Source organism: Bombus bifarius, unplaced genomic scaffold, assembly GCF_011952205.1.
Source record: "Bombus bifarius isolate JDL3187 unplaced genomic scaffold, Bbif_JDL3187 scf7180000009761, whole genome shotgun sequence".
NCBI classification, from domain to species: Eukaryota; Metazoa; Arthropoda; class Insecta; order Hymenoptera; family Apidae; genus Bombus; species Bombus bifarius.
The window spans coordinates 1327383-1350672 of NW_022885321.1; the positions used below are offsets into that span (position 1 = coordinate 1327383).

General features: G+C 44.7%; 1 protein-coding gene and 1 long non-coding RNA gene across 4 annotated transcripts; one reads left to right on the top strand and one right to left on the bottom strand.

Moving 5' to 3' along the window:
- Positions 1-15245: 15245 nt before the first annotated feature.
- On the bottom strand, positions 15246-17785 carry LOC117215646. 3 transcript variants are annotated; one of them, XR_004489171.1, is made up of 4 exons: positions 17602-17785; positions 17034-17268; positions 16715-16796; positions 15246-16553 (listed from the first exon to the last, which is right to left on the bottom strand). It is a non-coding gene; the product is annotated as an uncharacterized LOC117215646 (long non-coding RNA). The 3 variants fall into 3 exon arrangements; XR_004489170.1 differs by having other exon boundaries at positions 15246-15792; positions 15900-16796; XR_004489169.1 differs by having other exon boundaries at positions 15246-16796.
- A 4522-nt stretch (positions 17786-22307) lies between these two features.
- LOC117215648 lies at positions 22308-22883 on the top strand. The gene is made up of 2 exons (XM_033462033.1): positions 22308-22436; positions 22524-22883. The coding sequence occupies exons 1-2, from the start codon at positions 22308-22310 to the stop codon at positions 22881-22883; spliced, it is 489 nt and encodes a 162-aa protein (XP_033317924.1).
- Positions 22884-23290: the final 407 nt, after the last annotated feature.

A 23290-nucleotide genomic window follows, 5' to 3' on the forward strand; every position in this document is an offset into this window, starting at 1 on the left:
CTGCCACCAGAAATAGTCGTTAAACTATTTCGATTAGTTCGATTCTCGTTCCATATTTTTTTTTTTAAACAAGGCAAACGACTGAATGGAATAGTTTTAAAAACTTGTCGCACCCTTCTACAGCGCGGCACTACTTTGAATTTTCAAACCGTTGTATCCTCGATATTTCAATTCATCGTTAACTAGCGTATCAATACGACTGGTAAATAAAATTCCACGTTTTGGCTTACCCACTATGTGCAGGAGTACTAGCATGGGAAGGATTAAAGTTTTCTTGCAATAAATAAATATTTCTGATATCTTCTGAATTGGTGATTTATTCGAATTATTTAGTCATACGTTTATTAACAAGACTCTGATATTGATTCTTTATGTGAGTTATAAAACAGGGATAATATTTATTACTGTAAACTACTGGCGATTGAGATTTCCATTGATGGCGAAGAATGGATTTCCGTTTACTCTATGATTAATTCTGATTCTTTTCAAACTTTCTCTTCTTCACTTTCAATTTCGGTAGCTATTGGACGTTTAAACTAACATTCTGCATGTTTCCTACTGTTATGGATTTCATTTCTACGATTCCTTCTTGCTTTTGATATCTAATATGTATATAAGTTATCTATAATAATGCTGTCTGTGGACACCAATGTCGTTTCGCAAGTCTTGCCCAAAGATCTTTTTTTTTTATTTGGAAGAATTTTACAATCCATTCTCATTGAGAATTATAAGTAAATCATTCTGGCATGGTACTATAACTTGAATAATAAGTGTTTATCGTATGTTTGATTCTAGTTGAATCTAATGTTTAAATCTATTGCCCAAAGATGAGCAAATATTTCTGCTAACAGTGGGAGAAGAAATGCGAAAATCCGTAGGTGCCTTCAATTGTGCGCTTTATTGTGATATTACAGTTTTTGTACGCGTCGTATCTTTTATTTCCCTTAAATTTTATGTTTTTAATTCCATGTCCTTATAGTTGTGGCTCGTACTATTCGTGAGTTATGACGTATTCTTCTTCTATCTCGCTTTACATTTCTTGTGTAGTGCGAGTAACAATATAATATTGTATGTAACATTTACAAAGTATAAAATGAAAAAATCATCCATGTAACACAATATTTTGAGAACTAACAAAAAGAAATATCAAAGTTGCTGGGAAGGTTTAATAAACGCAATATGTTTTATTAAGTTTCCAAATAATTTATTTCGTGTTCTTGAATACAGTTGCTAAATAGTATTATTTAGTAATACTTGTAAAACTGTCGGCTATGTCATTAATATTTTCGATGTTACTTCGCCCTGCATTTATTTTTCCATTCGTTCCCAACTAGGTTTAATAACATTGACTTATGGGAGCATTGAGATCGCTGCTGTCCAATGTGAACGGTCCCACCGGCTCTGCGAGGAAACTCTATTATGGAGTCTGGGAGTCGGTGGTGCTGTATGCGGCGCCTGTATGGGCAAAGGCGGTAGAAAGGAACAAGAATAGGAATGCTCGTAAGAGGGCGCAAAGAGCCGCACTGGTAAGATCATTTACGGCGTATCGCACAGTGTCCCACGCAGAACTGTGTGTGCTTACGGACATCTTGCCCCTTTACTACACGGTTGAGCTCCGGGCCAAGAAATATCAATTCAAAAAAGAATATTTACAGACGATATCCGTTCAAGAGAAGATCCGGCCTCGGTCTTTTATAAAAGGATCAAGACAGTGGAGGAGCGTATAGGGGATAAATGGAAGGCCCCCGCTTACGTGTGTCCCAGCGATGGTAATCGCCGGTGACTTCAATTCAAAGGCAACCGCGTGGGGTGGCAGTGTAAATGACCGCAGGGGAACTTGCCTCCTGAATATGATAATGAAGAATGGAATTGTACCAATTAGGATGACGCGCGAAGATTACACGTTCTCTAGAAACGGGGGAACAAGTTTGAGTGACATGATCAGCGTGAGCAAGGGACTGGCGATGAGAGTATTTCGTGGTGGTGTGCCGATTGTGGATTAGGAATTGCTCGTGAGAAGACTGAGGTGATATTCTTGACGGGCAAACGGATCCCCAAGGTAATCGAGATGAACGTCAAGGTTTCAGGCCTTGTGCAGAAAAATCATGCTGGCAAAAATGACGCAGGAGAAATTTGAAGAGAGGAGGAGAATAAGAGGGGTAAGAAAAAGAAATGAGACCCAAGTATTAGGGAGTGGTGCGTAGTTAAGCCCAACCCTGAAGTAATGCTGTAAGACGGTTTCGCGGTTAATACTCGCAGAGAAGAGGAGCGGATAGAGGAGGGGATTTTAGTAGGTATAGCAACGCCATCGGCCGAGACCCACAAAGTCCAGTCTGAGCATGCGTAACAGTATTTTCCCCTCCTCGCACAAAAAAAGAAAAAGGTTTTGTTAGAATTTAATCTTGGAATTAAGATTAATAATCTGTGGAGGACACAATGTTTGTGTTGAAATAATACAATGTGATATTTATTAAACAATTATTTCAAGAGTTATAAATGTGCGTTCTGGAATGTAGACAGTTGGCTAGTTATTCACAGACTAACTGGCTTAGTGACCCATGGCCCTTGAAAAGGTTTAGAGCCCCACTCTCCATGCAGTAATGAGTGTGACCTGTGTGGGTGTCTGTGTGGCGTCACATGTGGCACAGAACCTTCTAGTAGTTTCTCGACGTGCCCATCTAAAATGTTCCATCCATATCCTCACACTTCTTCCGGTGAATTTTTCGAAAGAGCATGCACGTGCTAGCCGCCGTAGTGCATCTCACGAACGCACGCTAGTGGGGATGGCGCTGGGCAACCAAGGGAAGAATCGACGATCAATTGCCTTATCTGCATGCGATTGATATCGTTGTATTCCAACAGGTTTAATAACATTAATTTCTCATTCATTTGATAGGTACTGTCATATGATAAATAGATTCGTAATATATCATACCTTGATACCTTGACAGAATCTGAAATGGATAATCCTCTGGATTATCAGATGTTCAGAAAGAGCAATTTCAAAATCGACGAGTTTTGCCGAAAGAAGTTGATTCAGGCTCAAGTCAAAATTATTCTGTCTGCTATACATATCTACAATAAAATCCTTCGTTATAGTTTTGTGTTACCCTGTATAACATTAATTTTTCTTGCGACTGTATTTGTGATATGTCATCTATATATGGAAATTGTTGTACATACGTTCCAGTTGATGATCCGGTTATACGTTATGACTGCTTGTTGATTGATATTACATTGATAGTTTTGATTGAGTAAGTACTGAGTCATATGGACTGTACTCCATTGGTGACACACAATCTGGCAATACTTGTGGCTTGTATTACGTATTGAAATTGTTCAAGGTGTGTTACGTTTTAAACAATAGCTATACAAAAGCTTTGAATTGCCTCAACGTTTGGATACTAGATTGCGCTTGTGGAGAAGCGATTATGGTGATACTTGCATCGATGGGAGACATCTAAAAAGGTAACGGTTTACTTCTCGCAGCATTCGAAGATCTTCTTAGTTGATATACTTAGTTGATAAAACTTGCACCGGTTGCGTGCTATATGTGGGTGTCCTGTGTACTTTTGTTGTTTATAAACATAAAACAAATTATTAAATTAACTCAACAAAGATGTAGAATATATAAAGTGCGTAATATTCTACGCAAACGTTAAAAATTGTACATACCTGTTTACGTACACGAGCGAGTTCTAAATCACCGAATCTTTCCTAAACTATTTATCCGCCCTTTTCCCTGGAAAATCTAACTTGCATTCCATCTTCTCGTATAATAAAATCTTTTTCGTACCACTAGCCACCGGCATATTAGAGCGACTGAGCTCCCACATCACAAGACCTGACGTTACCGCTGAAATAGTTAGATATTTAAAGTATAATTAAACAACTGATTCTCTTTCAAAGCGAAATATAAAATATAATAAACTGGAACATGCTTTTATCAAATATAGGGTCAGATACCTGTTACGTCCTGATACCTGTGCACCGTCCTTCATTGTCTGACCGTCCAAGGCCCACGCACCATTATTCAGACCCTCAATAAACCTAAGGAACCACCATAAACAGAATCCTTTTAACGGAATCTTTAATTCTGCAAGTATTTTCGTACTCACTCGTAGTTTGGCAGTCAACATACATACAATTGTATCAAATATTGAAGCTATTGTTTAAAATATATAGATTATAATCTGTTAATATCAACGTTATACACATTCAACCACTCCCATTATCTTAATCGAAATAGGGGATCGATCGATTCGTGGCGTCGATTATTTGAATTGTAACGGGAATTTACGACTCCCGTTGACGCGCTTCTTCGAGATCGCGTCTCTCCGCGAACGATAGAAACAGATACCACTGATGGTAATGATATATTGAACATTTCTTTCTGTGTTCCCCCTAAGAAAGCTTGGAAACATAACCGCAATGTATTTAAATCAATACTAGTAGGTTTCTTCTTATGTTCGAAGCCAGCTATTTGTAGCGGCACAGGAGTCAAAGGACGACGCCTTAGCCTTGACGCATGAAACATAACGACAAATGTCACCGCTACATGCAACCGTCGAATCAAGACGAGTTTCAATTTTCCGACTCTCCCCCGACCAGTATAAATAAACGAACACAATCGCGAACGACAGTACATATCGAGCACATATTGTGTATCTAGCAGCATCAAGAGTATTTTCTGAGTATCTTACGAGCGTTTATCAAGTTACACGACAGGCCTTTACGAGTATTTATTTCGCGATTATATTTTACGACTATACTTCGCACCAACGACTCGCGTTTACGACCGTGTACTAATTTATCGATTGAAATATATTCAACAACAACAAGTAATCTCTAATCTCGTCATTAATTCTCATGCACCTACATCCTCTTTACATAAAACTCTACATATTAAAAAAATAAAACATTACTTATTTTATGTCAAATGTACCTAGATAAATCTACTGGATTTCAGCTTACTTCGAAAGGGATCTGTATTTTCGACCAATCGCGGGGAGACGCAATCGCGAGGAAATACGTCAACGGGAGTCGTAAATTCTCGTTACGATTATAATAATCGACACCACGAGTTGATCGATTCCCTGATTTCCGTTAAGATAATAAGGGTGGTTAAGTTAATATAACACTGTGATTCGCAGGGTTATAAGGTTTTTATTTCCAACACTTATGCAACTCTGCTGGAACGGATTCGTCCCAGTCGATTTTTAATGTCCAGACGCGTTGAAGTAGGATTTTTACTCTGACAATCACTGGCGCGAACAATCCTAGTGGGTCATAAATTCGGGCTATCACCGAACTAATTGATCGTTTTGTGACACGAGTGGTGGTCGCTGTAGGTTCAACTGAGTAAAGGATTGCGTCGTCCTGGGAATTCCAATAAATACCTAATATTTTTAACGTTTATGACTCACCCAATTGTAGTCTTCAATTTGTGTCTCTTTCGGATACTCCTCGCAGTATGTCCGTATCGTTGTATGCCCATTCCCGGATGTTTAAGCCGGCCGATCTGAGAAGGTCCGTGAGTTCGTGTCTTACCGATAATAATTCTTCCTTTGTATCGGCCCCGGTGAGGGCGTCGTCGACATAGAAATCACGCTGTACAACCGATAATGTTTGCGGGAATCGATGTCTTTCGTCGTCTGCTAACTGTTTAAGGCATCGTAGGGCTAAGTATGGGGCGGCCGATAGTTCGAATGTCACGGTGTTGAGTTGATATGTTTCGACTTCCCCGTTTGAATTACGCCATAGAATCAGTTGATATTTCCGATCTTCTGGGCGTACTAGGATTTGTCGATACATCTTCTCAATGTCACCCGTTAGGACATATTGATGTGATCGGAATCTCAATAGAATTTCAACCAGATCTTGTAGTGTAGGTCGTTGAGTATCGTTGAGGGAGACTCCGGTGGTGCTGATTGCCGATCCGTCGAGCCCAACCCGAAGTTTAGTGGTATCACTCGATTCCTTTATCACGCCGTGATGCGGCAAATAATAACAATTGTTTGAGGGACGGTTATTCGTAATCTTCGTCATGTGACCCAAGTCTAAATACTCTTGGATCACTGTACTATACGCGGTTTCGAATTGCTTGTCGCGTTGGAATTGGCGATAAAGAGAGGCGAGCCTACTCATTGCAACGGACCTTGACGTTCCAAACGTGGGAAGCTTCTCGTTGAATGGCAGGGCGACGATGTATCGCCCTTCCTTGTTTCGTTGGACATGGTTTTCTCACATTGTAATTCCGATTCTGAAAAATGTATGGTGGGTGGTCCCTCGTCGATTTCCCAAAAACGTGCGAGATCCGCTTGTATGTCGGTTGTGGTAGCATGAAAAGAGTGTATATCCGATTGGGCGGGTGGGCTCCTCGATAACCCAACAGAATCGAGTCCTTTGGAAACACAATTCAATATCGGTGGATTGGGGTATTTTGATCTGCCCGCACATAATGATACTAAAGTTGGTCCCGAGCTTAATAATATTTCGATCGGGCTTGGTCTGTGGAATGCTGGGTCGGTTAATCTTAGATTTTTGGGTATCTGGATTGCGGACCGATCGATTGGTTGGTCTGGAATTAGTGGTGATATTGTCGGAATTATCACGAATGTTACTATACGTTCATATTTGCCATCTATAGAAGCAATGGTTGCCGTTATCCGGCTCTTCGCGATCGTAGTCAAGTTGTTCGAGGGCACCGATTGGGACCGTACATCTCCTTCGTTTCATATCGAGGGAGTTTGCGAATTTCTCAGTCACGAAATTCATACTAGATCCAGTGTCTAGCAAAGCTCTGGCTCGGATTGGTAATGCCCTTTTGTTTAAAACATTGATCTTTGCTGTGACCAGCAGATCATGATGCAGTGTGACGTTTGGAGAGGTATTTATTAACTCGGTCTCCTTTTTTGTAGTCTGTTCGTTTAGTCACTTTTGCTCCGACCGCTCGATGACCGACTGCTCGATGATCGACCGCTTGACGACCGATTACTCGACGACCGACTGCTCGACAACATTGCTCGACGACCGACCGCTCCACGACCGTGAAATGACTTGAGTTTGTTCTCTATGTAGGTAAGTATGATGGCGTTGCCCGCATATATGACACGAACCCGCTGTACATTGTGTAAGCGAATGTCCTTTGCCTAGGCAGTTTGTACATAGCGATGCCCTTTTTACGATTTGAAAACATTTCGTTGCCGATTTAGTTTTGAAGACCTTACAGTGTTTTATTTCATGGGATCCTTTGCAGGTCGGACACACCAACGTCCTGCTGGTTGTAGTGAAGGTTCGCTCATGCGGTACGTTTTGTCGGTGACGGTCATGTTTATGGGTTGACCCTTTTGTCTCCTTTACTTTAGAGAGGAGTTGATTTCCGTTTGCCCGTGTTTGCAGAAAATCTATCAGATGTTGGTAGGAGTGCACTCTTTTGTTTGGTAATGTGCGCTGCCACTTACGCATGCTGGACGAAGGTAATTTCGACGCGAGCAACTCGATAATCATCACATTTGATGTTACAGGCTCACCTAATTTTTCGAGCGCCTTGAGATTTACGCTGACGGTTTCCAGCAAATCTTCTATGGCTTCTGGAGTTTCCTTCTTCATTTCGGGATAATTGCGTATCAACTCCCAATGACGCATACAGATCCTGAGGTGACAGTCAAATTTCTCCTTCAACGTGTTAAGATCGATCGAGTAATTGGCTTCTGTGAGTTCCAATGATTGGATACTCCGCGCGACCCTTCCAGTTATGGATGATCGAAGATGTTGGAACTTTTGGACCGTTGTTAAATTTTCATTGTGGTCCACTGTGGATGAGAATGTGTCATAGAAATAGTTCCAGTTTTCGAGGGCAACATACTTTATTCTTATTCTTGCAACTATCGCATGACTGATACCACATTTCTCTGCAATTTGCCGCAACGATAAACCTTTATCACACAAACAAATAATACTGTTCTTTTTATCTTTACTAAGTGGCTTCATCTTGGATTAAGCATATCAAATTGAAAAATAATCTAGCAATGGTGTGGAACAGTTGACTGCGAAACAGTGGACAATCAGTGCTTATTAACAGTTTCGTTTCCCTTATTGATTATTGACATTTACATGCTATCATAAACGTTTCTGACGAAACGTGCAAAACTGTAAACATTGTTCCAAAACACAATTATTATAAAATATTCTGTACATTATTAATGTTAATGAAAATGAACCATTACATTTCGTTAAACAGACGTATCTTGTAGTTACTGGTACCTAATCTTTACCGATCACTTGAAAAATTAGTCGTAGTATCGCCTTTTACATAAAATCAGCGGAGTGTGTTTACACTTTTGCTCGTCACTGTAGACCCTATCCTTCGGACAAAATGATTGCCAGATGTCGAAACATTTTCATAGTATACTTGCAACTAGTTTAAGGACCTGGTATAAATCTTAGGATTTCTTTAGCTAAGGTTCTTCAAACGAACAGTCTTTATCTTAGTATTCCCTAAATTTATTATCTACTACGGAAAGGAACGGGAAATCTGGTTTTTCTCACGTACGATATTTCCCGCTAGCAACTTTCTCTTGAGAACAGTTAGCATTCTTCCTCAACCACCAACCTAGAGATTAACCAATTAACAGCAACGCCCATTTCCCTCACTTTCCTAACGAAGGCTTTCTTCCACGAATCCGATGATCTCGTATTTCGCGATTCCGTTGGCCGCGAACAGTTCGTACTCGCTTCTGTTCGCGGGTCCGTGTATTTTGTTGTGCAGGTATACGCATGTATCGGCGTCGGTGTCCACTAGGAGGGAGATCTTCGAGTCCCTGTCCATGACGAATATGCGGCGGTATACTAGGCCGTCGTCGCTTGCCGCGTTTAGAGACGGCTGGTCCCGTTTCCCAGATTCCAGGTGTATGGAGAACCCCGGCAGGTGCAGTGAGGAAACTGGCCCAGGCTCGCCATAGGTTGGTCGACAGCGAAGGTTGAAGCCATCGAGCGAAGACCTTTACAGTGTTACAGGTGCCTGGAGATTGGACACGTAAGCAAGACCTGCACCTCCAAGGAGGACAAGGGGCACCTATGCTACAGATGCGGCAAACCAGGGCACCAAGCGAAAGCATGCACTGCCGCGAGCCCGAAATGCCTGCTCTGCGAGACACTTGAAGCACCATCTGTGCACAGGATGGGTGGACCAGCCTGCCCCCCCCCCCCCCGAAGAAAGGAACAAAAGGAGCCACTCGCGGATCCACAGCTGCAAGCGGCAACGAGAAAGGCTCCCCGTCGCAAGGAGACCCTACGCCTGTGAACAAAGAAGCTGGCACGGAGGAAGCCATAGAAGTGACGACACTAGGGGACTGAAAATGCGCATCCTCCAGACTAACCTGGGAAGGTCAAGGCGAACGCAATACCTGCTCTACCAAACCATTCGGGAGAACACGGTCGCCCTAGCGTTGGTGGCAGACTTCTTGTTGGACTTCTTGGACTTCTGTTGATGGATAGGGACTCGACCAGTACCTGCGTGGCGTGGAGAGGGAGCTCCATCGTCGACATCACATGGGCCTGCCTCGATGCATTCAGGCGGATCTCAGGCTGGAGAGTAGCTGAAGGAGTCGAGACACTTTCGGACCACCTCTACATATTCATGGAGGCAGACACACCTGGACCCCGAACGTGGACTACAGGCGATGGTCGCGGTCCGCCGAGGAAAGGACACGCGCGCCCACCGCCAAGATGGAAGGTTAAGGAGATGAACGGGGATCTACTTCGGGCGGCTGCCATAGCAACAGCTTGGAGCTGGGAGGCCCCGACGACGACAACCGAAACAGAAATGGAAGAGAAGGCCGAGAACCTACGCCGAGCCATGACAGCAATCTGCGACGCATCCATGCCACGTGCTACACCAGGCACGGTGCGAAGCAGGGCAGTCTACTGGTGGAACCCTGACATCGCGGAGCTGAGGAAGAGATGAGTCCGGGCCCGAAGACAGTACCTAAGGGCCCGCCGCTGGCGACGACGCGACGAAGAAGAAGTCTCCTCGCGCTACCGGGCGTACCGCATGCTACGGCGCTCGCTGCAAAAGGAGATTAAAAACTCGAAGGACCGTGCCTGGTCCGAACTGATCGGAACAGTCGAGGCCGACCCATGGGGAAGGCCGTATAGGACGGTGACGCGGAAACTGCGCTCGAAGGGCTCCCTGGCAACGACGGAAATGAAACCTACGCTGCTGCTACGGATCATCGCGACGCTGTTCCCCTCGCAAGAAGACAGGGCGACAGAACGGCTGCGGAAACCGACACGGACTTTGGAATGGAGGGATGACTGGGAAGTCACAGAGGAAGAGATATGGGAGGCGACCAGAAGAATGGCCACCCGCAACGTGGCGCCGGGCCCAGACGGAATCTCGGGTCGGATCTGGGGGGAAGTGATGGGAGTCATGGCCCCCAGACTTCGGCGCCTCTACACAAGATGCCTGAAAGAGGGAGCCTACTCCCGGGCATGGCGGACGGCGCAGGCTGATCTTGCTCCGTAAAGAGGACCGATCGACGACCTCGCCGTCAGCGTACCGGCCGATATGCCTGCTAGACGAGGTCGGCAAACTGCTCGAGACGGTAGTTGCCACTCGCTTGGAGCGACACATAGCGAGCCAGGTGCCACGTTGGCACGAAAGCCAGTACGGCTTCCGGAAGGGACGCCCGACGATTGACGCGGTCAGACACGTGCGGGCACTCACGGAGGACATGGTTTCCCGGAACGGCGTGGCGCTGACGGTCTCTTTGGAAATCGTCAACGCGTCGTTCAACTCCATACCATGGGACAGGACAGTGGCGGCCCTGGAGCACTTCGAGGTTCCTAGCTACCTCATCCGGCTTTGCGATGGCCCCCACAATGTGATGACACAATGTGATTTCTGCCCAGTACTCTGAATGTCAATGTGAAGAAATTCAAAAAAAGCGCGGGTAAACGGCGAGAGAAACTATGATTCTCTTAGGGATAGCTAGCATGCCGCGATTAAACGGTTGTGCTGTGGATCCCTGGGATCTCATAGTTGCTCGGGGGCAGGGGGACCTCGGTCTCGTCTGCCCAAATCACATTCCCACCTCCTCGTGGTACCGCCGGCAACATGTGTGCCGCGTCGGCGTGGGAAATAGTCCCCCGGACGCGACGTCCATGGTTAAACGGAGTGTGGAGCAGCAGGAGCGAAAGACACAATATTAATCGGCTTGCCGATTAACAATATTTACCGTGAATGTAATGAATAACAACTTATGATAGGAACTTGTTCCTATGATGTCTGGTAACGACTGGCATGACCAAGGCTAATGATTTGGTAACATTTGGAACAGTTGTACAGGAACAAAATCAATTTGCAAATTTCGATAAGAATATTGAAGCTTCGGACGCAGCGCCTCTCAGTCGCGGAGGCGCTGTGGCGGATTTATTAGCTCCGGAGGGGACTACAGATGACAACGTAGGCATATCCCCGGATACGATTTTGGTCCCATTAATGGGGAATAAGATTGCTTGTCCGGTCTGCGAGAAGAGGGAAGTACACCTCCTTTTTATGAACTTAACTGACTTGGACAGGCACCTTAATGAACATCATTTGGAAGTCCCCATTAATTGGGGTTGTCGGCAATGCAGTAGGTGCTCCCGGAAACTTCATGGGGTAAGGTGTCACATTCCTGAATGCAGCGGCAATACGCAAATTAGTGAAGGTCGCTTTAGGTGTGGCGCTTGCTCCATGAGTTTCAAATCCCGAAGGGGTCTATCGACCCACGAACGATATGCGCACCCCCCCGTAAGGAATATTAAAAGAAGGGGAACGGACTCCCCAACAATGGCAATTGGTAGAGCATGGAAAGCGGAGGAGGTTGCCCTCCTGAAGGAGCTTGACGAGATCTATAAAGATCATAGATTCCCCAATATAGAGATCAGCAGGATATTAACCACAAAGACTGCTGAGCAAATCCGAAATAAATGAAAAGCATTAAGAAATATTGAAATAGAAGGGGACCTTCAGGAGGAAGCCTCTGCGACAGAGGGCGGGTGCGACCTCGTTGAACCAGTCATGGAGCTAGAAAACCAAGACAGGATTGTTAATAATGATGAAATGGTTCGCGAATGGCAACAATGCCTTATTAACGAGATCGAAAAGCCTGCCGTGGTGCCCCCGATATTAAGGGAAGTGTACACTCTGTTGTGTAAAATTTGGGAAGACAGGAAAAATAAGGTGGAAGCACTGAAAGCAGAGTTAGATAAGTTTTTAAATGAACATCTCTATGGAGCTCTAAGAGATAAAAGGGGGAAGCCCCAAAGCAGCTTAAATGATAAAAAAGCAGCCAAAACAATTAAAAAATAAAAAAAAGCTGTAAGAAATCACAAAAAGAAATTTTTATACGCATTTTGTCAGGAACTGTACAATGAATGTCTAAAGAGGTTGGCCGATGCCATCGTTAATAACATGACCAGTCTACAGCCAGCCAAACAACCGCGAGAGGCAGATGAAATTAGAAGGCTTTACAATGATCTATGGGGGACAACGAACATTGAAGTATTTGAAAGGAGCGAACCAGAGCTGCTACTGGGTGATTACTTCGGGCCGATTACTGTCGGGGAAGTCGAGGACAGGATTTAGAAACTCAGAAGTTCGGCTCGAGACGGTGAAGGTGGACGGTCGTGTTTTGGATCGTTCCTGCCAACGGCATATATTTTCGGATATTATTAGTGCAAAATGAGACGTGTGTGATCGTAAAATAATAATGAAATAGAGTGTATCGAGAGCTCCTAATAGTGTTATTGTGGGGCGTGTTTTACATGTTTGATATAAGTAAAATAAATAACAGGAAACCGTTGCGACAGGAAGGTCAATGACATGCTATCAAATACTGAAAGCGAAGCAGTGGACTATTGGTGGACAGTGGGGAGTTGCAGTGGCGTTATAGTTGTACTATAGTAATTAGATAGGGCATTTGAACCGTATATGGTTGCTAGTGTTGTTAAAAGATGCGTAATGGTAAAGTTGAGGTTATGGCAGTTATTTTGACGGTTACAAACCGGGTATGTTATGATAAATGTTGAAGTGGTTACCACTTCTAAGAAAACTCTACATCTGGTCTTTTTAGTTTTCTCAAGCACTGAAGCCATCGACAGCGCGTAGACAAAAGACTGCGACGAAGTCAGGCCATAAACAGTAGACAGGCGACGTTGGCTTCGGGGTTTTTCAGTTATTGGGTAACACAGCTAGCGTGCGGATCTGGACCAGCTCAAATTGTATTCTTACTTATTACACTTCTATTTAAATATATTTTCTGCCTTACAATTTATCCACGTGTTTTCTCTGTTTACACATCGAATAACCTCAACAATAAATATGATAAACATGTAGGGATTGAGGAGTTGTTATGTGGCTACGATGCGTGACGGGCATGAGATGTGGTTCGCTACGTCGCCATGTGGCGGCGCCACCTCGCGGGCGAGGGTGAGAACGTATCGGCTCGGCGTAAGCCCATATTATGAAGGAATAAAGTTGGGTCGACCAGAGTTCTGATATCTGCTCATTATTATCGAATTATGCTGCTCGAGCCGGGCTCCCTCTTGAGAATGCAACTGGAGTATGATAATGGATGGCTTGGTTGACGATTTGGAGAGCTTTTGGTCTACGAGTAGATACATTTGGACGGTTTTGAGCAAGGTTGTTGGCGACTATGGCTATTTCCACGGACTTGAACACAAATAAACAATATGGATAAGTCGAATAAAGGGAAAATAATTACGGCGCAGGGGGTTTCGGAGCCTCCAGGCCCCGTCGGTGATTCGAGTAGCGTCCCAGGCTCGACCCGACAGCCATCATACGTCTGGACGAACGACGGGAGGAAGGTCGGTCCCAGGGCCTCCTCTCGCTCGGTAAATACGACCGGTCTGACATGACACCCTGGCGCGGAAAGGCGTACCGGCCGCTATAATCGACATAATTGTCGAGATGTACACGAGATGCAGAACAACTATAAAGGCAAAGGATAATATAGGGGGCGAAATCGAAGTCCTCAGAGGGGTTAAGCAGGGTAACCCGTTGTCACCACTGCTATTCAATCTGTGCCTCGAGCCGCTTTTAGAAAGAATAAACACAAAGACCGGTGGCGTTATTATTAACGAAAGAAATAAAATCCCTGTGCTGGCCTTCGTCGATGATATCGTATTACTTGGTGAAGATGAGAGGGAAGCACAGTGGACGAGCTCCACAGATACCTGGATAGTCTGGGAATGAGAATATCAATAGATAAGAGCCAAACGTTCCAGGTGGTAACAAAAAAGGACACCTGGTTCATCAAGGACCCAGACATCAAAATTGGCTCAGATAAAATACCAGACGTGAACCCAGAGGAAGCATTCAGGTATCTGGGCGCAAAGATTGGGCCCTGGAAAGGCGTCCACTGTGGCATAGCTGTGCCTGAAATCCTGAGCATGGTGAGGAGAGACCGCAAACTCTCCTTGAAACCATGCCAGAAAATAGAATTATTAACAAAATATATTTTCCCTCGATTTATTTACCAGCTTTTAATAAATCCACCAGGAGACGGTGTTGTAAAACTTATGGATAGCGAGGTCAGGCAGGAGATTAAATCAATTCTGCACTTAGTACAATTAACTGCTACCGGGTTCTTTTACGCCCCTAGAAATTATGGAGGTCTAGGGTTATTGAGATTTGAGCATATAGTAAAACTCGGTACCCTAAGGAGCGCGTTAAAAATAAAGGAATCAACGTATCCAGCGACAGCGAGCTTGATCGGCGAGGACACAGATAAGAAGTTAAAGAAAATTGCCAACTCACTGAGGATTAATTGGCCGGCTACTTCAGAGGACATTGAGAAGGCCAGCAAGAGACTTAAGGATGAACACGTGAAGCAATGGGCTGAGCTTAGAAGTCAGGGACAAGGAGTGGCTGACTTCGCAAAAGAAAAGCTTGGCAACGTGTGGCTAAAAGAGCACAATTTATTGAAACCTTCCAGGTTTATCGATGTCTATCGATGTTCGGCTCGGGATGTCGTAGGGAGAGGACGTGTTTCGGCGCGTTCCCTCTAAGTGAATTTTATGTCGCGTTTTTTCGGTATAAAAATGTGAGGTGTGTGTTCGTAGTAATATAAAAATGAGTAGCAAGTGCGATAGAGTGAAAATAATTATGTAAGAGAGTGGTGGAGTGTAATAAATAAATAAATGAGCTGTAATAAATAAATGTTAGTAGTGTAACGGACGATGACTAGATTATGATAATAAATTCGGAAGAGGCGGTTAGGTTTTTGACCCCTTTTAGTGGACAATAAGGCGAGGGTGACGCGTGAATATCGATAAGTGGAGTGTCTTAGCTGCCTGTAACTAATATATGGGAAAATTAGAAAATTATTAGTCTAGGTTATAGTCGGTTAGGACGATGATGTTTACATTATATAATACAAAACGAAGGGGATGTTGAGTTTGCTGGGACTGCGGGAATGATTAAATGTGGTTGGAGTGTGTGTAAAATACAATTTTCATAAGTGGGATGTGTGCTTGGATAAATTATTGCGGTTTATTGTAATTAGTACTCGTCGAGATATCGTTGATGTAGGTGTATTATGTGAGTGTAGGATTATATTTTTATTATATTTTTATTGTAGGTGTGTATCTAATGGTGTTGTTTACAAGGGGCGTTGCAGTTTAGAACGGAGAAGTGCGGAAAAAAGTTATAAAATGCCTCGTTGTGAAGGAATATAGTTCAAAGTTTGTAGGTTATGTTGTTCTTGTCAGTCGACGAGTTATCTGTTAATAAAGAAATGAGTTGTCGATTAGTACTTATCCTATTTATTTATCCTATTTATTAATATTTGAAGTACTACTTAGTCTTGTATATAGTAGGATGTACTTACTTTCTAGAGTTGGAGGGAGTTAGTTCCTGGATTGTGTAATGATAGGTGAATGTGATTCGATATCTGAAATAGATTATGAACGATCGTCATGATGTGTATCTCATTGTAATATCTACTGTTATTTTTAACAATGGACTATTTACACGGTATTATAGAGATTTAATGTTATTTACTATGATAGGTGAGCATGCTGTAGGTATAATTATTGGCCTTTATAGATGGTTGTGATAAGGTTTTTATGGTGCTTTAGTGTAGAGTCGATGAGTCGTTATCTGTAAATAAAGAAACGAGCTGTCGATTAGTTATCACGGCTCTTGGACGATTAGATGATTATTTATCCCATGTATTAATATAGTATATAATGAAGGAGTACGTACCCTTATGAGGTAAAGTTTTGGTAAAGAAGGCAATGGGATGTGTAATTGAGTTCTCGATTTGTAGGTAGAAACAAAGAATTATATTGGGAGGTGGAATTTCGTAGTTATAGTATCATTAATTTTATACATGCGACAGAGTAATTTCTAGATTAAGAGTTTTAGTTCTACTTACTAGACTGCCTAGTTTAAGTGTTCTTGTATTCTTATTCATAAGTGAACGAGTGGGATGAACCTGGTATATGAGGCTGCGTGTATACTGCGAAGGAGGTTGTGATACCTGAAATAGGATATAACGAGGATTATTGTGACAGGTGGCTACCTTACATTATTTACATTATTTATATTAAGTGACAGTAAAAGGGTGTTTATAAGGATAGTTAGTAGATATTTTATAATGGAATAGGCTATTTTTAGATTAATCGATTATAGTGTACTTACAGCGACTGTCTAGTTTTAAGTCTTTTGTATTTTATTTTGACTGCTTCTATGAAGCAATGATATTGTAAGGAGGTGGCGATTCCTGTAATAATATAGAATAAAGGGTATTGTGACTGGTGGTTCGTACTGCTTATTAAATTGAATTGAGATGGTGTTGTTGTTCTTTAAACCCTGTAGGTGGAGATTTTATTTTATTTTATTTCTATGTTATTTTATCTACTTTATTTATTTATATATATATTTAAGTAATTGGAATTAGGCATGGTGTAGTTATATTTATTTGTTTTTATGCATAGTTATATAAGAGGGTAGTACTTACTGCTAGAGGCAGGGTAAATCTTGTCGATGATTGTGTCATGAGCTGGTACGAGTTAAGGTAGAGCACATAAATTTTTTAGCGACGTAGCCTGGTTCTCTGACAAAGCTTACGCAGGAGGCTTCTACAGTGATCTCAGTGGTGTTTCTAGTGATCGTGAGGTTGGCAGTTTTAGTACTCTACTGGAGGAGTGTGGCTCGACATGCGATGCAGTGGACGGATAAGGTTATGCGGAGGGCTGTAAGTAGTAATAATATTACTTACGTATACTTACTTACACTGCATGTTTTTGTTAAAATACAAAGGCTGCGTGCATTTAGAGTGTACGCTCCATTTCGCGTGTGGCTCGGCTGTCATTCTCCCATTCATTCTCTGTTTGGGAATGGAGGTTATCTGGCGCGGTCACTATCATTATAAGTAAATATCATAAGAAGAGACGTTTAAGTAAGATATTCACGCGTCGCGGGACCTTTATTTACGTGGTATTGGATCGATATATTGTGACAATTTATTATTTTATTTTTATTAATTACGAACATACACGTATACGCGTATAGACACGGATACTTACTGGTAGGTTATTCGTCGTAGAGTTGGTAATTCGAACGCAACGGCGTGTAAGAATGGTTATCGAGCATCACTGGATGTGATGTTGCACTCGCGTTGCACGACAACGTGAGATACGAGAAATACGCGTTTTTCTTTAATATCGAAACGCGCACATGGATAGATCTGACGCCATTATTAATGGTAGCGGCAGGACGCACGTGTGGAGCCGAGCGATGCGCAGGCGAGGTGATTCGTCGCGCCGATGCGTGGCGTCGCCACCTTACGGGCAGCACACTAGACTATGTACGGCTGGCTCGACTTAAGTTCCTATTAGGAAGAAATAAAGTCGGGTCGGCCAGAGTTCTAATTATATACCGTATTTCACTATATTAGATTATTTGTTTTATTTATTCTATTTATTTCGCCACTCGAGCCGAACTTCCGTGGGGAATAAGTGGATAAATGAGAATAAATGAATATGAAGGGTGCTGCGCATGAAGGGTGGAGGTTTTTATTTTATTTGAGTTTTGCCATGTTGTGTAGGTTGGGGTATGCAGGTATATGCATTCCCACTTATATTTTTCGATTTATTTATTAACTAGGTGCTATTGGCTTATTTATTTATTTATTTGTTGAGTTATCTATCTATTTATCTATTATTTATTATTAGTTATGCTGGTTATTTATTTATTTATTATTTATTATTTAGCTTATTTGGTTATTATTATTTACTTATTTATTTAGCCAGTTGATTGTATATCGTTTTGTACTATATATCTAGTTATGCGTGTGGCAATCTGCGTATGCATCATCGGGTCTCTTATCGAAGCGCAGGCGTTAGTTAGCTTGAATATGGTAAATCTTTAAGATTATATAATTATATTTATTATATTTATTGAGGACACTACGATGCTCTGCACCTAGATGTGTATGGATTTTGTGTTTATTTATTTATTTATTCGTAGATATGATCAGGTTCATTAATGGTTTTTAATTAATGGATAATTTAGTTAGTAGACTGTTTTAAATAGTGACAATAAGGTTAGTTGGACTTTAATATTATTATTATTATTTATTTATTATGCCAGACTGCTAACTTGTTGACGACACGGCGAGTTTATTGGCTATGTTTGGATATGTTTGGATGGCTTACAACGGGATGTCGACGACCTGGCAATTCACATGGACGATGAATTACAATTATAATAAATATGGATAAGACGAGAAATGGATTGAAACTTACGGCGCAGGGGGTTTCGGAGCCCCCAGGCCCCGTCGGGAGTTCGAGTAGCTTCCCAGGTTCGACCCGACGGTCATCATGCGACTGGAAGAACGGCGGGGGGAGGTGGATCCCCGGGCATCCCCTCGTACGGTAATTGCTACCGGGGAGAAAGGAGATAAGGAAGGAGAGACGAGGAAGCTATCACTAGGTGGGGAGAAGCCGAGAAAGGTGGCGGATATCAGGTTGAATGAGAATGTCACCATATCGGTAATCCCGAGGGAGAAGAGAGTAGAAGAGGGTGATCCCTTTAGACCTACGAAGAAGCTCCAGAGAAGCCCGACGATTGGAGATAGAGCTCAGGTGGAGGTGGCGGAGGAGTCGGACGGTTCCTACGGTGTAATGGACAGCGACTTCACCACGCCTGTGATACCTAGGAAAGGGCCACCGGTGCAGTTGGCGAGGAAGGTGGTAGATAGAAACACCAAAGGAGGCAGATTAGGCTAGCGAGCTGGAGGATAGTACCAGGGAGAATACCCAGCCTAGCGACAGTGAAGAAGAAGAAGACGTCCTGATCTCTAGGGTGGAACTTAAAGGATTGATCCGGGCCCTCGCGGGAGCGGTTCAGATGCTAGGTATGGCGATCCGAAAACTCAAATTGGACAAGGACAACGACGAGGGCATCAGGGGAACGTGATAAAGGGTATCCTGTCCTCCTTAGAACAGTGTGGCGAGCAGAAAGCGAGGAGAAGGAGAAGGAAGAGCTGACAGTTGCCTCCATAAGGCAACTGAGTAACGTACAGCGCTGCTTCAGATGCCACATGCTGGGGCATGTGGCGGCAAGGTGTACAGTGGCGTGTGCCGGGAGGGAGCTCTGCAGGAAATGCGGTAGCTCGGAGCACGTCATAAGCGAGTGCACCAGTGAGCCAAGATGTGCCATGTGCGTGAAGATGGGAGGAGCGAATGTCAGGCACATAACCGGTTCGTTGGCGTGCCCAGTGGTACGCCTTGGTATTAGTAGCTTCAGACGGGGACGCAATTAGAGTGTTACAAATTAATTTAAATAGGTGCAGGCTTGCGCAAGACCTGATGATGCAGTATGTGTGTGAGAGCAGGGTGGACATTGTGGTCATCTCTGAGCCCTATAGGCAATTGTCGTGGTGGTTTAATGACGAGGGCGAGGATGCATCCATATGGGTCACCCTGCTCAACGGCAGACACGCGATCAGCGAGGCCCTGGTCCGTAAGACTGGGATTGTAGGCGTTAGGGTCGGTGATGTGTTTTGCGTCAGTGGGTATTGTTCCCCAAACACGACTAGGCATGGATTTGATGCCTACTTGGCGGAATTGGATTGTGTTCTGAAGGAAGGGAGGATGATTGCCGGTGATTTTAACGCCAAGGCGAGAGTATGGGGTGGCAATAGGACGGAATGGAGGGGAACATGTCTGCTGGACGTGATCACAAGAAGAGAGTTACTGCCGGTTAGGACGACGGGAAACTACTCCTTTCTGAGAAATGGAAGGACTAGTTTCCCGGATATATTGTGTATTAGTAGACGGATGGTGCTGGGTTGGAGGGAGAGCACCGTTCTGGATTGGTACTCAGCCTCTGACCATTTTTATATAATGCACGTGTTTGCGAGTAGTGTTAAGCGGGTGGTTGGTGGGGCGTACAAATTCGTGACGAAGAACATGGAGGCGGACAAATTTCTGGAAAGATTTGACGAGTTTTACAACGACGAGGTTTGTAATTATGACGAAGCGGCATGCGGGGAGCGATTACAGAAGAGTCTGGAGCGCACGTGTGCCGCAGAATTGAAAAACAGGTACCCGGCACTAGGAAGAAGAAGAATGAATTATTGGTGGAACGAGGAGATCGCTGAGCTGAGGAAGGCGAGTCACAAAGCGAGAAGAAGAGCTCAGCGAGCGGTGGCGGCCCGTAAGAAGGAGGCGGCGGTTCTGGTAGCCGAGTCTAAGGAGTCGAGAAGGCGTTTGAAGAGGGCGATTGAACAAAGTAAGGAGGAGAGCTGAAAGGGGTTCTGCGCCACATTGGATCAGGATCCGTGGGGCAGGCCGTATCGTGTGATCAGGAAGAAATTGATGCAGCTTACACCAAATGAGCCCCTTGGAAAGGAAAGAGTGGCGGGGATCCTGGACGATCTCTTCGTCACCAGGCCCACATTGCGACCGCATGGTCAGGAAGAGTTTGTAGGAGATACACCGATTGCATCGCCCGACGGCGGGGATGAAGAGTTGGAGATAACGGGAGGAGAAATGATGATAGCCGTCGGGAGATGCAACCCGAAGAAGGCCGTTGGAGTGGAAGGGATCCCTGGCAAGGTGATAAGAGTGTTAGCAGCGAGAAGACCGGGGGTGCTCCTGGACGTGCTCAATGGCATTAATAGGAGAGGAAGGATACCGGCAGTGTGGAAGGAGGCCAGGGTTGTGTTGATACCTAAACCCGGCCGCGATATGACGACATCTTCGACGTATAGGCCGATTAGTATACTGCCGGCGTTGAGCAAAGTCTGGGAGCACACGATTAAGATGCTCATGGAAAGGAGCATCGGACGGGATCCCTTCCAGAAAGACCAGTATGGGTTCAGGAGGAAAAGAGGAACCATCGAGGCCTTGGACAGGACGGTTGCGGTGGTGGAAGAGTGTAGGAGGAAGCGCCTGGTGTGTGTAATGGTCGCCTTTGACGTGAAAAACGCCTTCAACACAAGTTGGAGGAAGATCAAGGAAGAGCTTGTAAAGAGGCGGCTGCCAGGACGGCTATTGGGGATTATGCAGGATTACCTGGCCGAGAGGAGAATACTACTTTATGCCCGGGACGGTGTCGTAAGGAGGAACGTTTATGCGGGAGTACCGTAGGGGTCGGTTTTAGGACCGCTCCTGTGGAATCTCGTGTACGACGGGGTGCTGGAGATGCTGGATCGGGATAAAGAAGCGGAGGTGGTAGCTTTCGCGGACGATCTGGCGGTGCTTCTCAAGGTCAGGGAGCTAGGGTGATGGAGGCGAAGATTCGGGCGGTTATCGACGTGGCCACCAGTTGGTGTAGTGAAGCGGGACTTCACTTAGCCGGGGAGAAGACGGAGGTCTTCTGACGAGGAAGAGGATCCCAATGGATTTTAGCTTTGACGTGGGGGTTGGGGGGGACATCTCTACTAGCAGGGTAGTGAAGTACCTAGGAGTGATGCTGGACAGTGCTAGGGGATTCTCCCCCCCCCCCCCCCTACCTTGAAGCAGCAGTGGAGAAGGCAGACAGATTTCTGGGAGCCATACGGTGCCTCCTGCCGAACGTGAACAGACCAAAAGACGCAGTCAGAAGATTGTACTACTGTGTCTGGGAGTCCGTGGTGCTCTATGGTGCTCCACTATGGGCCACATCCCTGACGAGGGAGAAGGATAGGAAGATTGTAAGGAGGGCGCAAAGGGCGGCGTTGATCCGCACGTCCACTGCCTACCGCATGGTCGCGCATGGGGCATTGTGTGTGATTACGGGGACCATGCCGATCCATATCAAGGCCTGGCTGCGGTGGAGGCAGTATGAAGTGAAGAAGATGTATAACCAGAACCCGGAGGAGGCGGCTTCCATTTGGATGGAGGAGATGAAGGTATTGGAGACGCAAGTGCAAGTGAAGTGGGGGCTGGAGTAGCTACTCCACAATCCCTACAACTGGACAAGGAAGCTCATTGGGAACCTGTTGGTGTTTTATAACAAGAGAAGGAGCATCAACTACGAGACGATGCAGATACTCACAGGACACGGAATTTTTAATTGGTACCGACATAGGATCGGTAAGGAGAGTCACACCAGTTGTTGGGATTGCGGAGCGGAGTTAGATGATACGGAGCACGTCCTGTTCTGGTGCCCCAGATGGGCGGCAGAGAGGGCTGAGTTGGAGGCCGAGATCGGCGAGGACTTTGCGATCGAGAATCGGGTTGTGGAAAAAATTGCCACGGAGGAGGGCATATGGAGGAAGTTTAGCCTTCTATGTACAAAGGCGATGCGTTGTCGGCTAAGGAAGGGAAGGGAGATGGAGAGGATGAGAAGAGTGGAAGATGGAAGGATGGCTGAATGACTAGAGGAGAGAAGGATGAAGAGGGTACGCGCTAGTAGAGGCCAACCCGAAGTAATGTCGAATGACCGTATCGGATTGGAACCTCCAGTACCGAAATAATAGGACACGAGGAGCGGTTTTTAGTGGGTAGGGTGACGTCATCTGCCGAGTCCTACATAACTCCCTAAAAAAAGGTTTATCGATGCCTTGCGATTCCGGACTAACACCTTTGGCACCAAAACCACTTTGGCACGAACTAAAAAGGACCTTTTTTTTGCGCGAGGAGGGGAAAATGCATTTACGCATATCCAGTGACCAGCGTCACCAGGTTATGTGAGACTCGGCCAGGTGACATCGCCATACCCACTAAAAACTCCTCCTCTTTCCTCTGATTTGTTAGACACGGACAACCCCAGCAGAGCCGATCA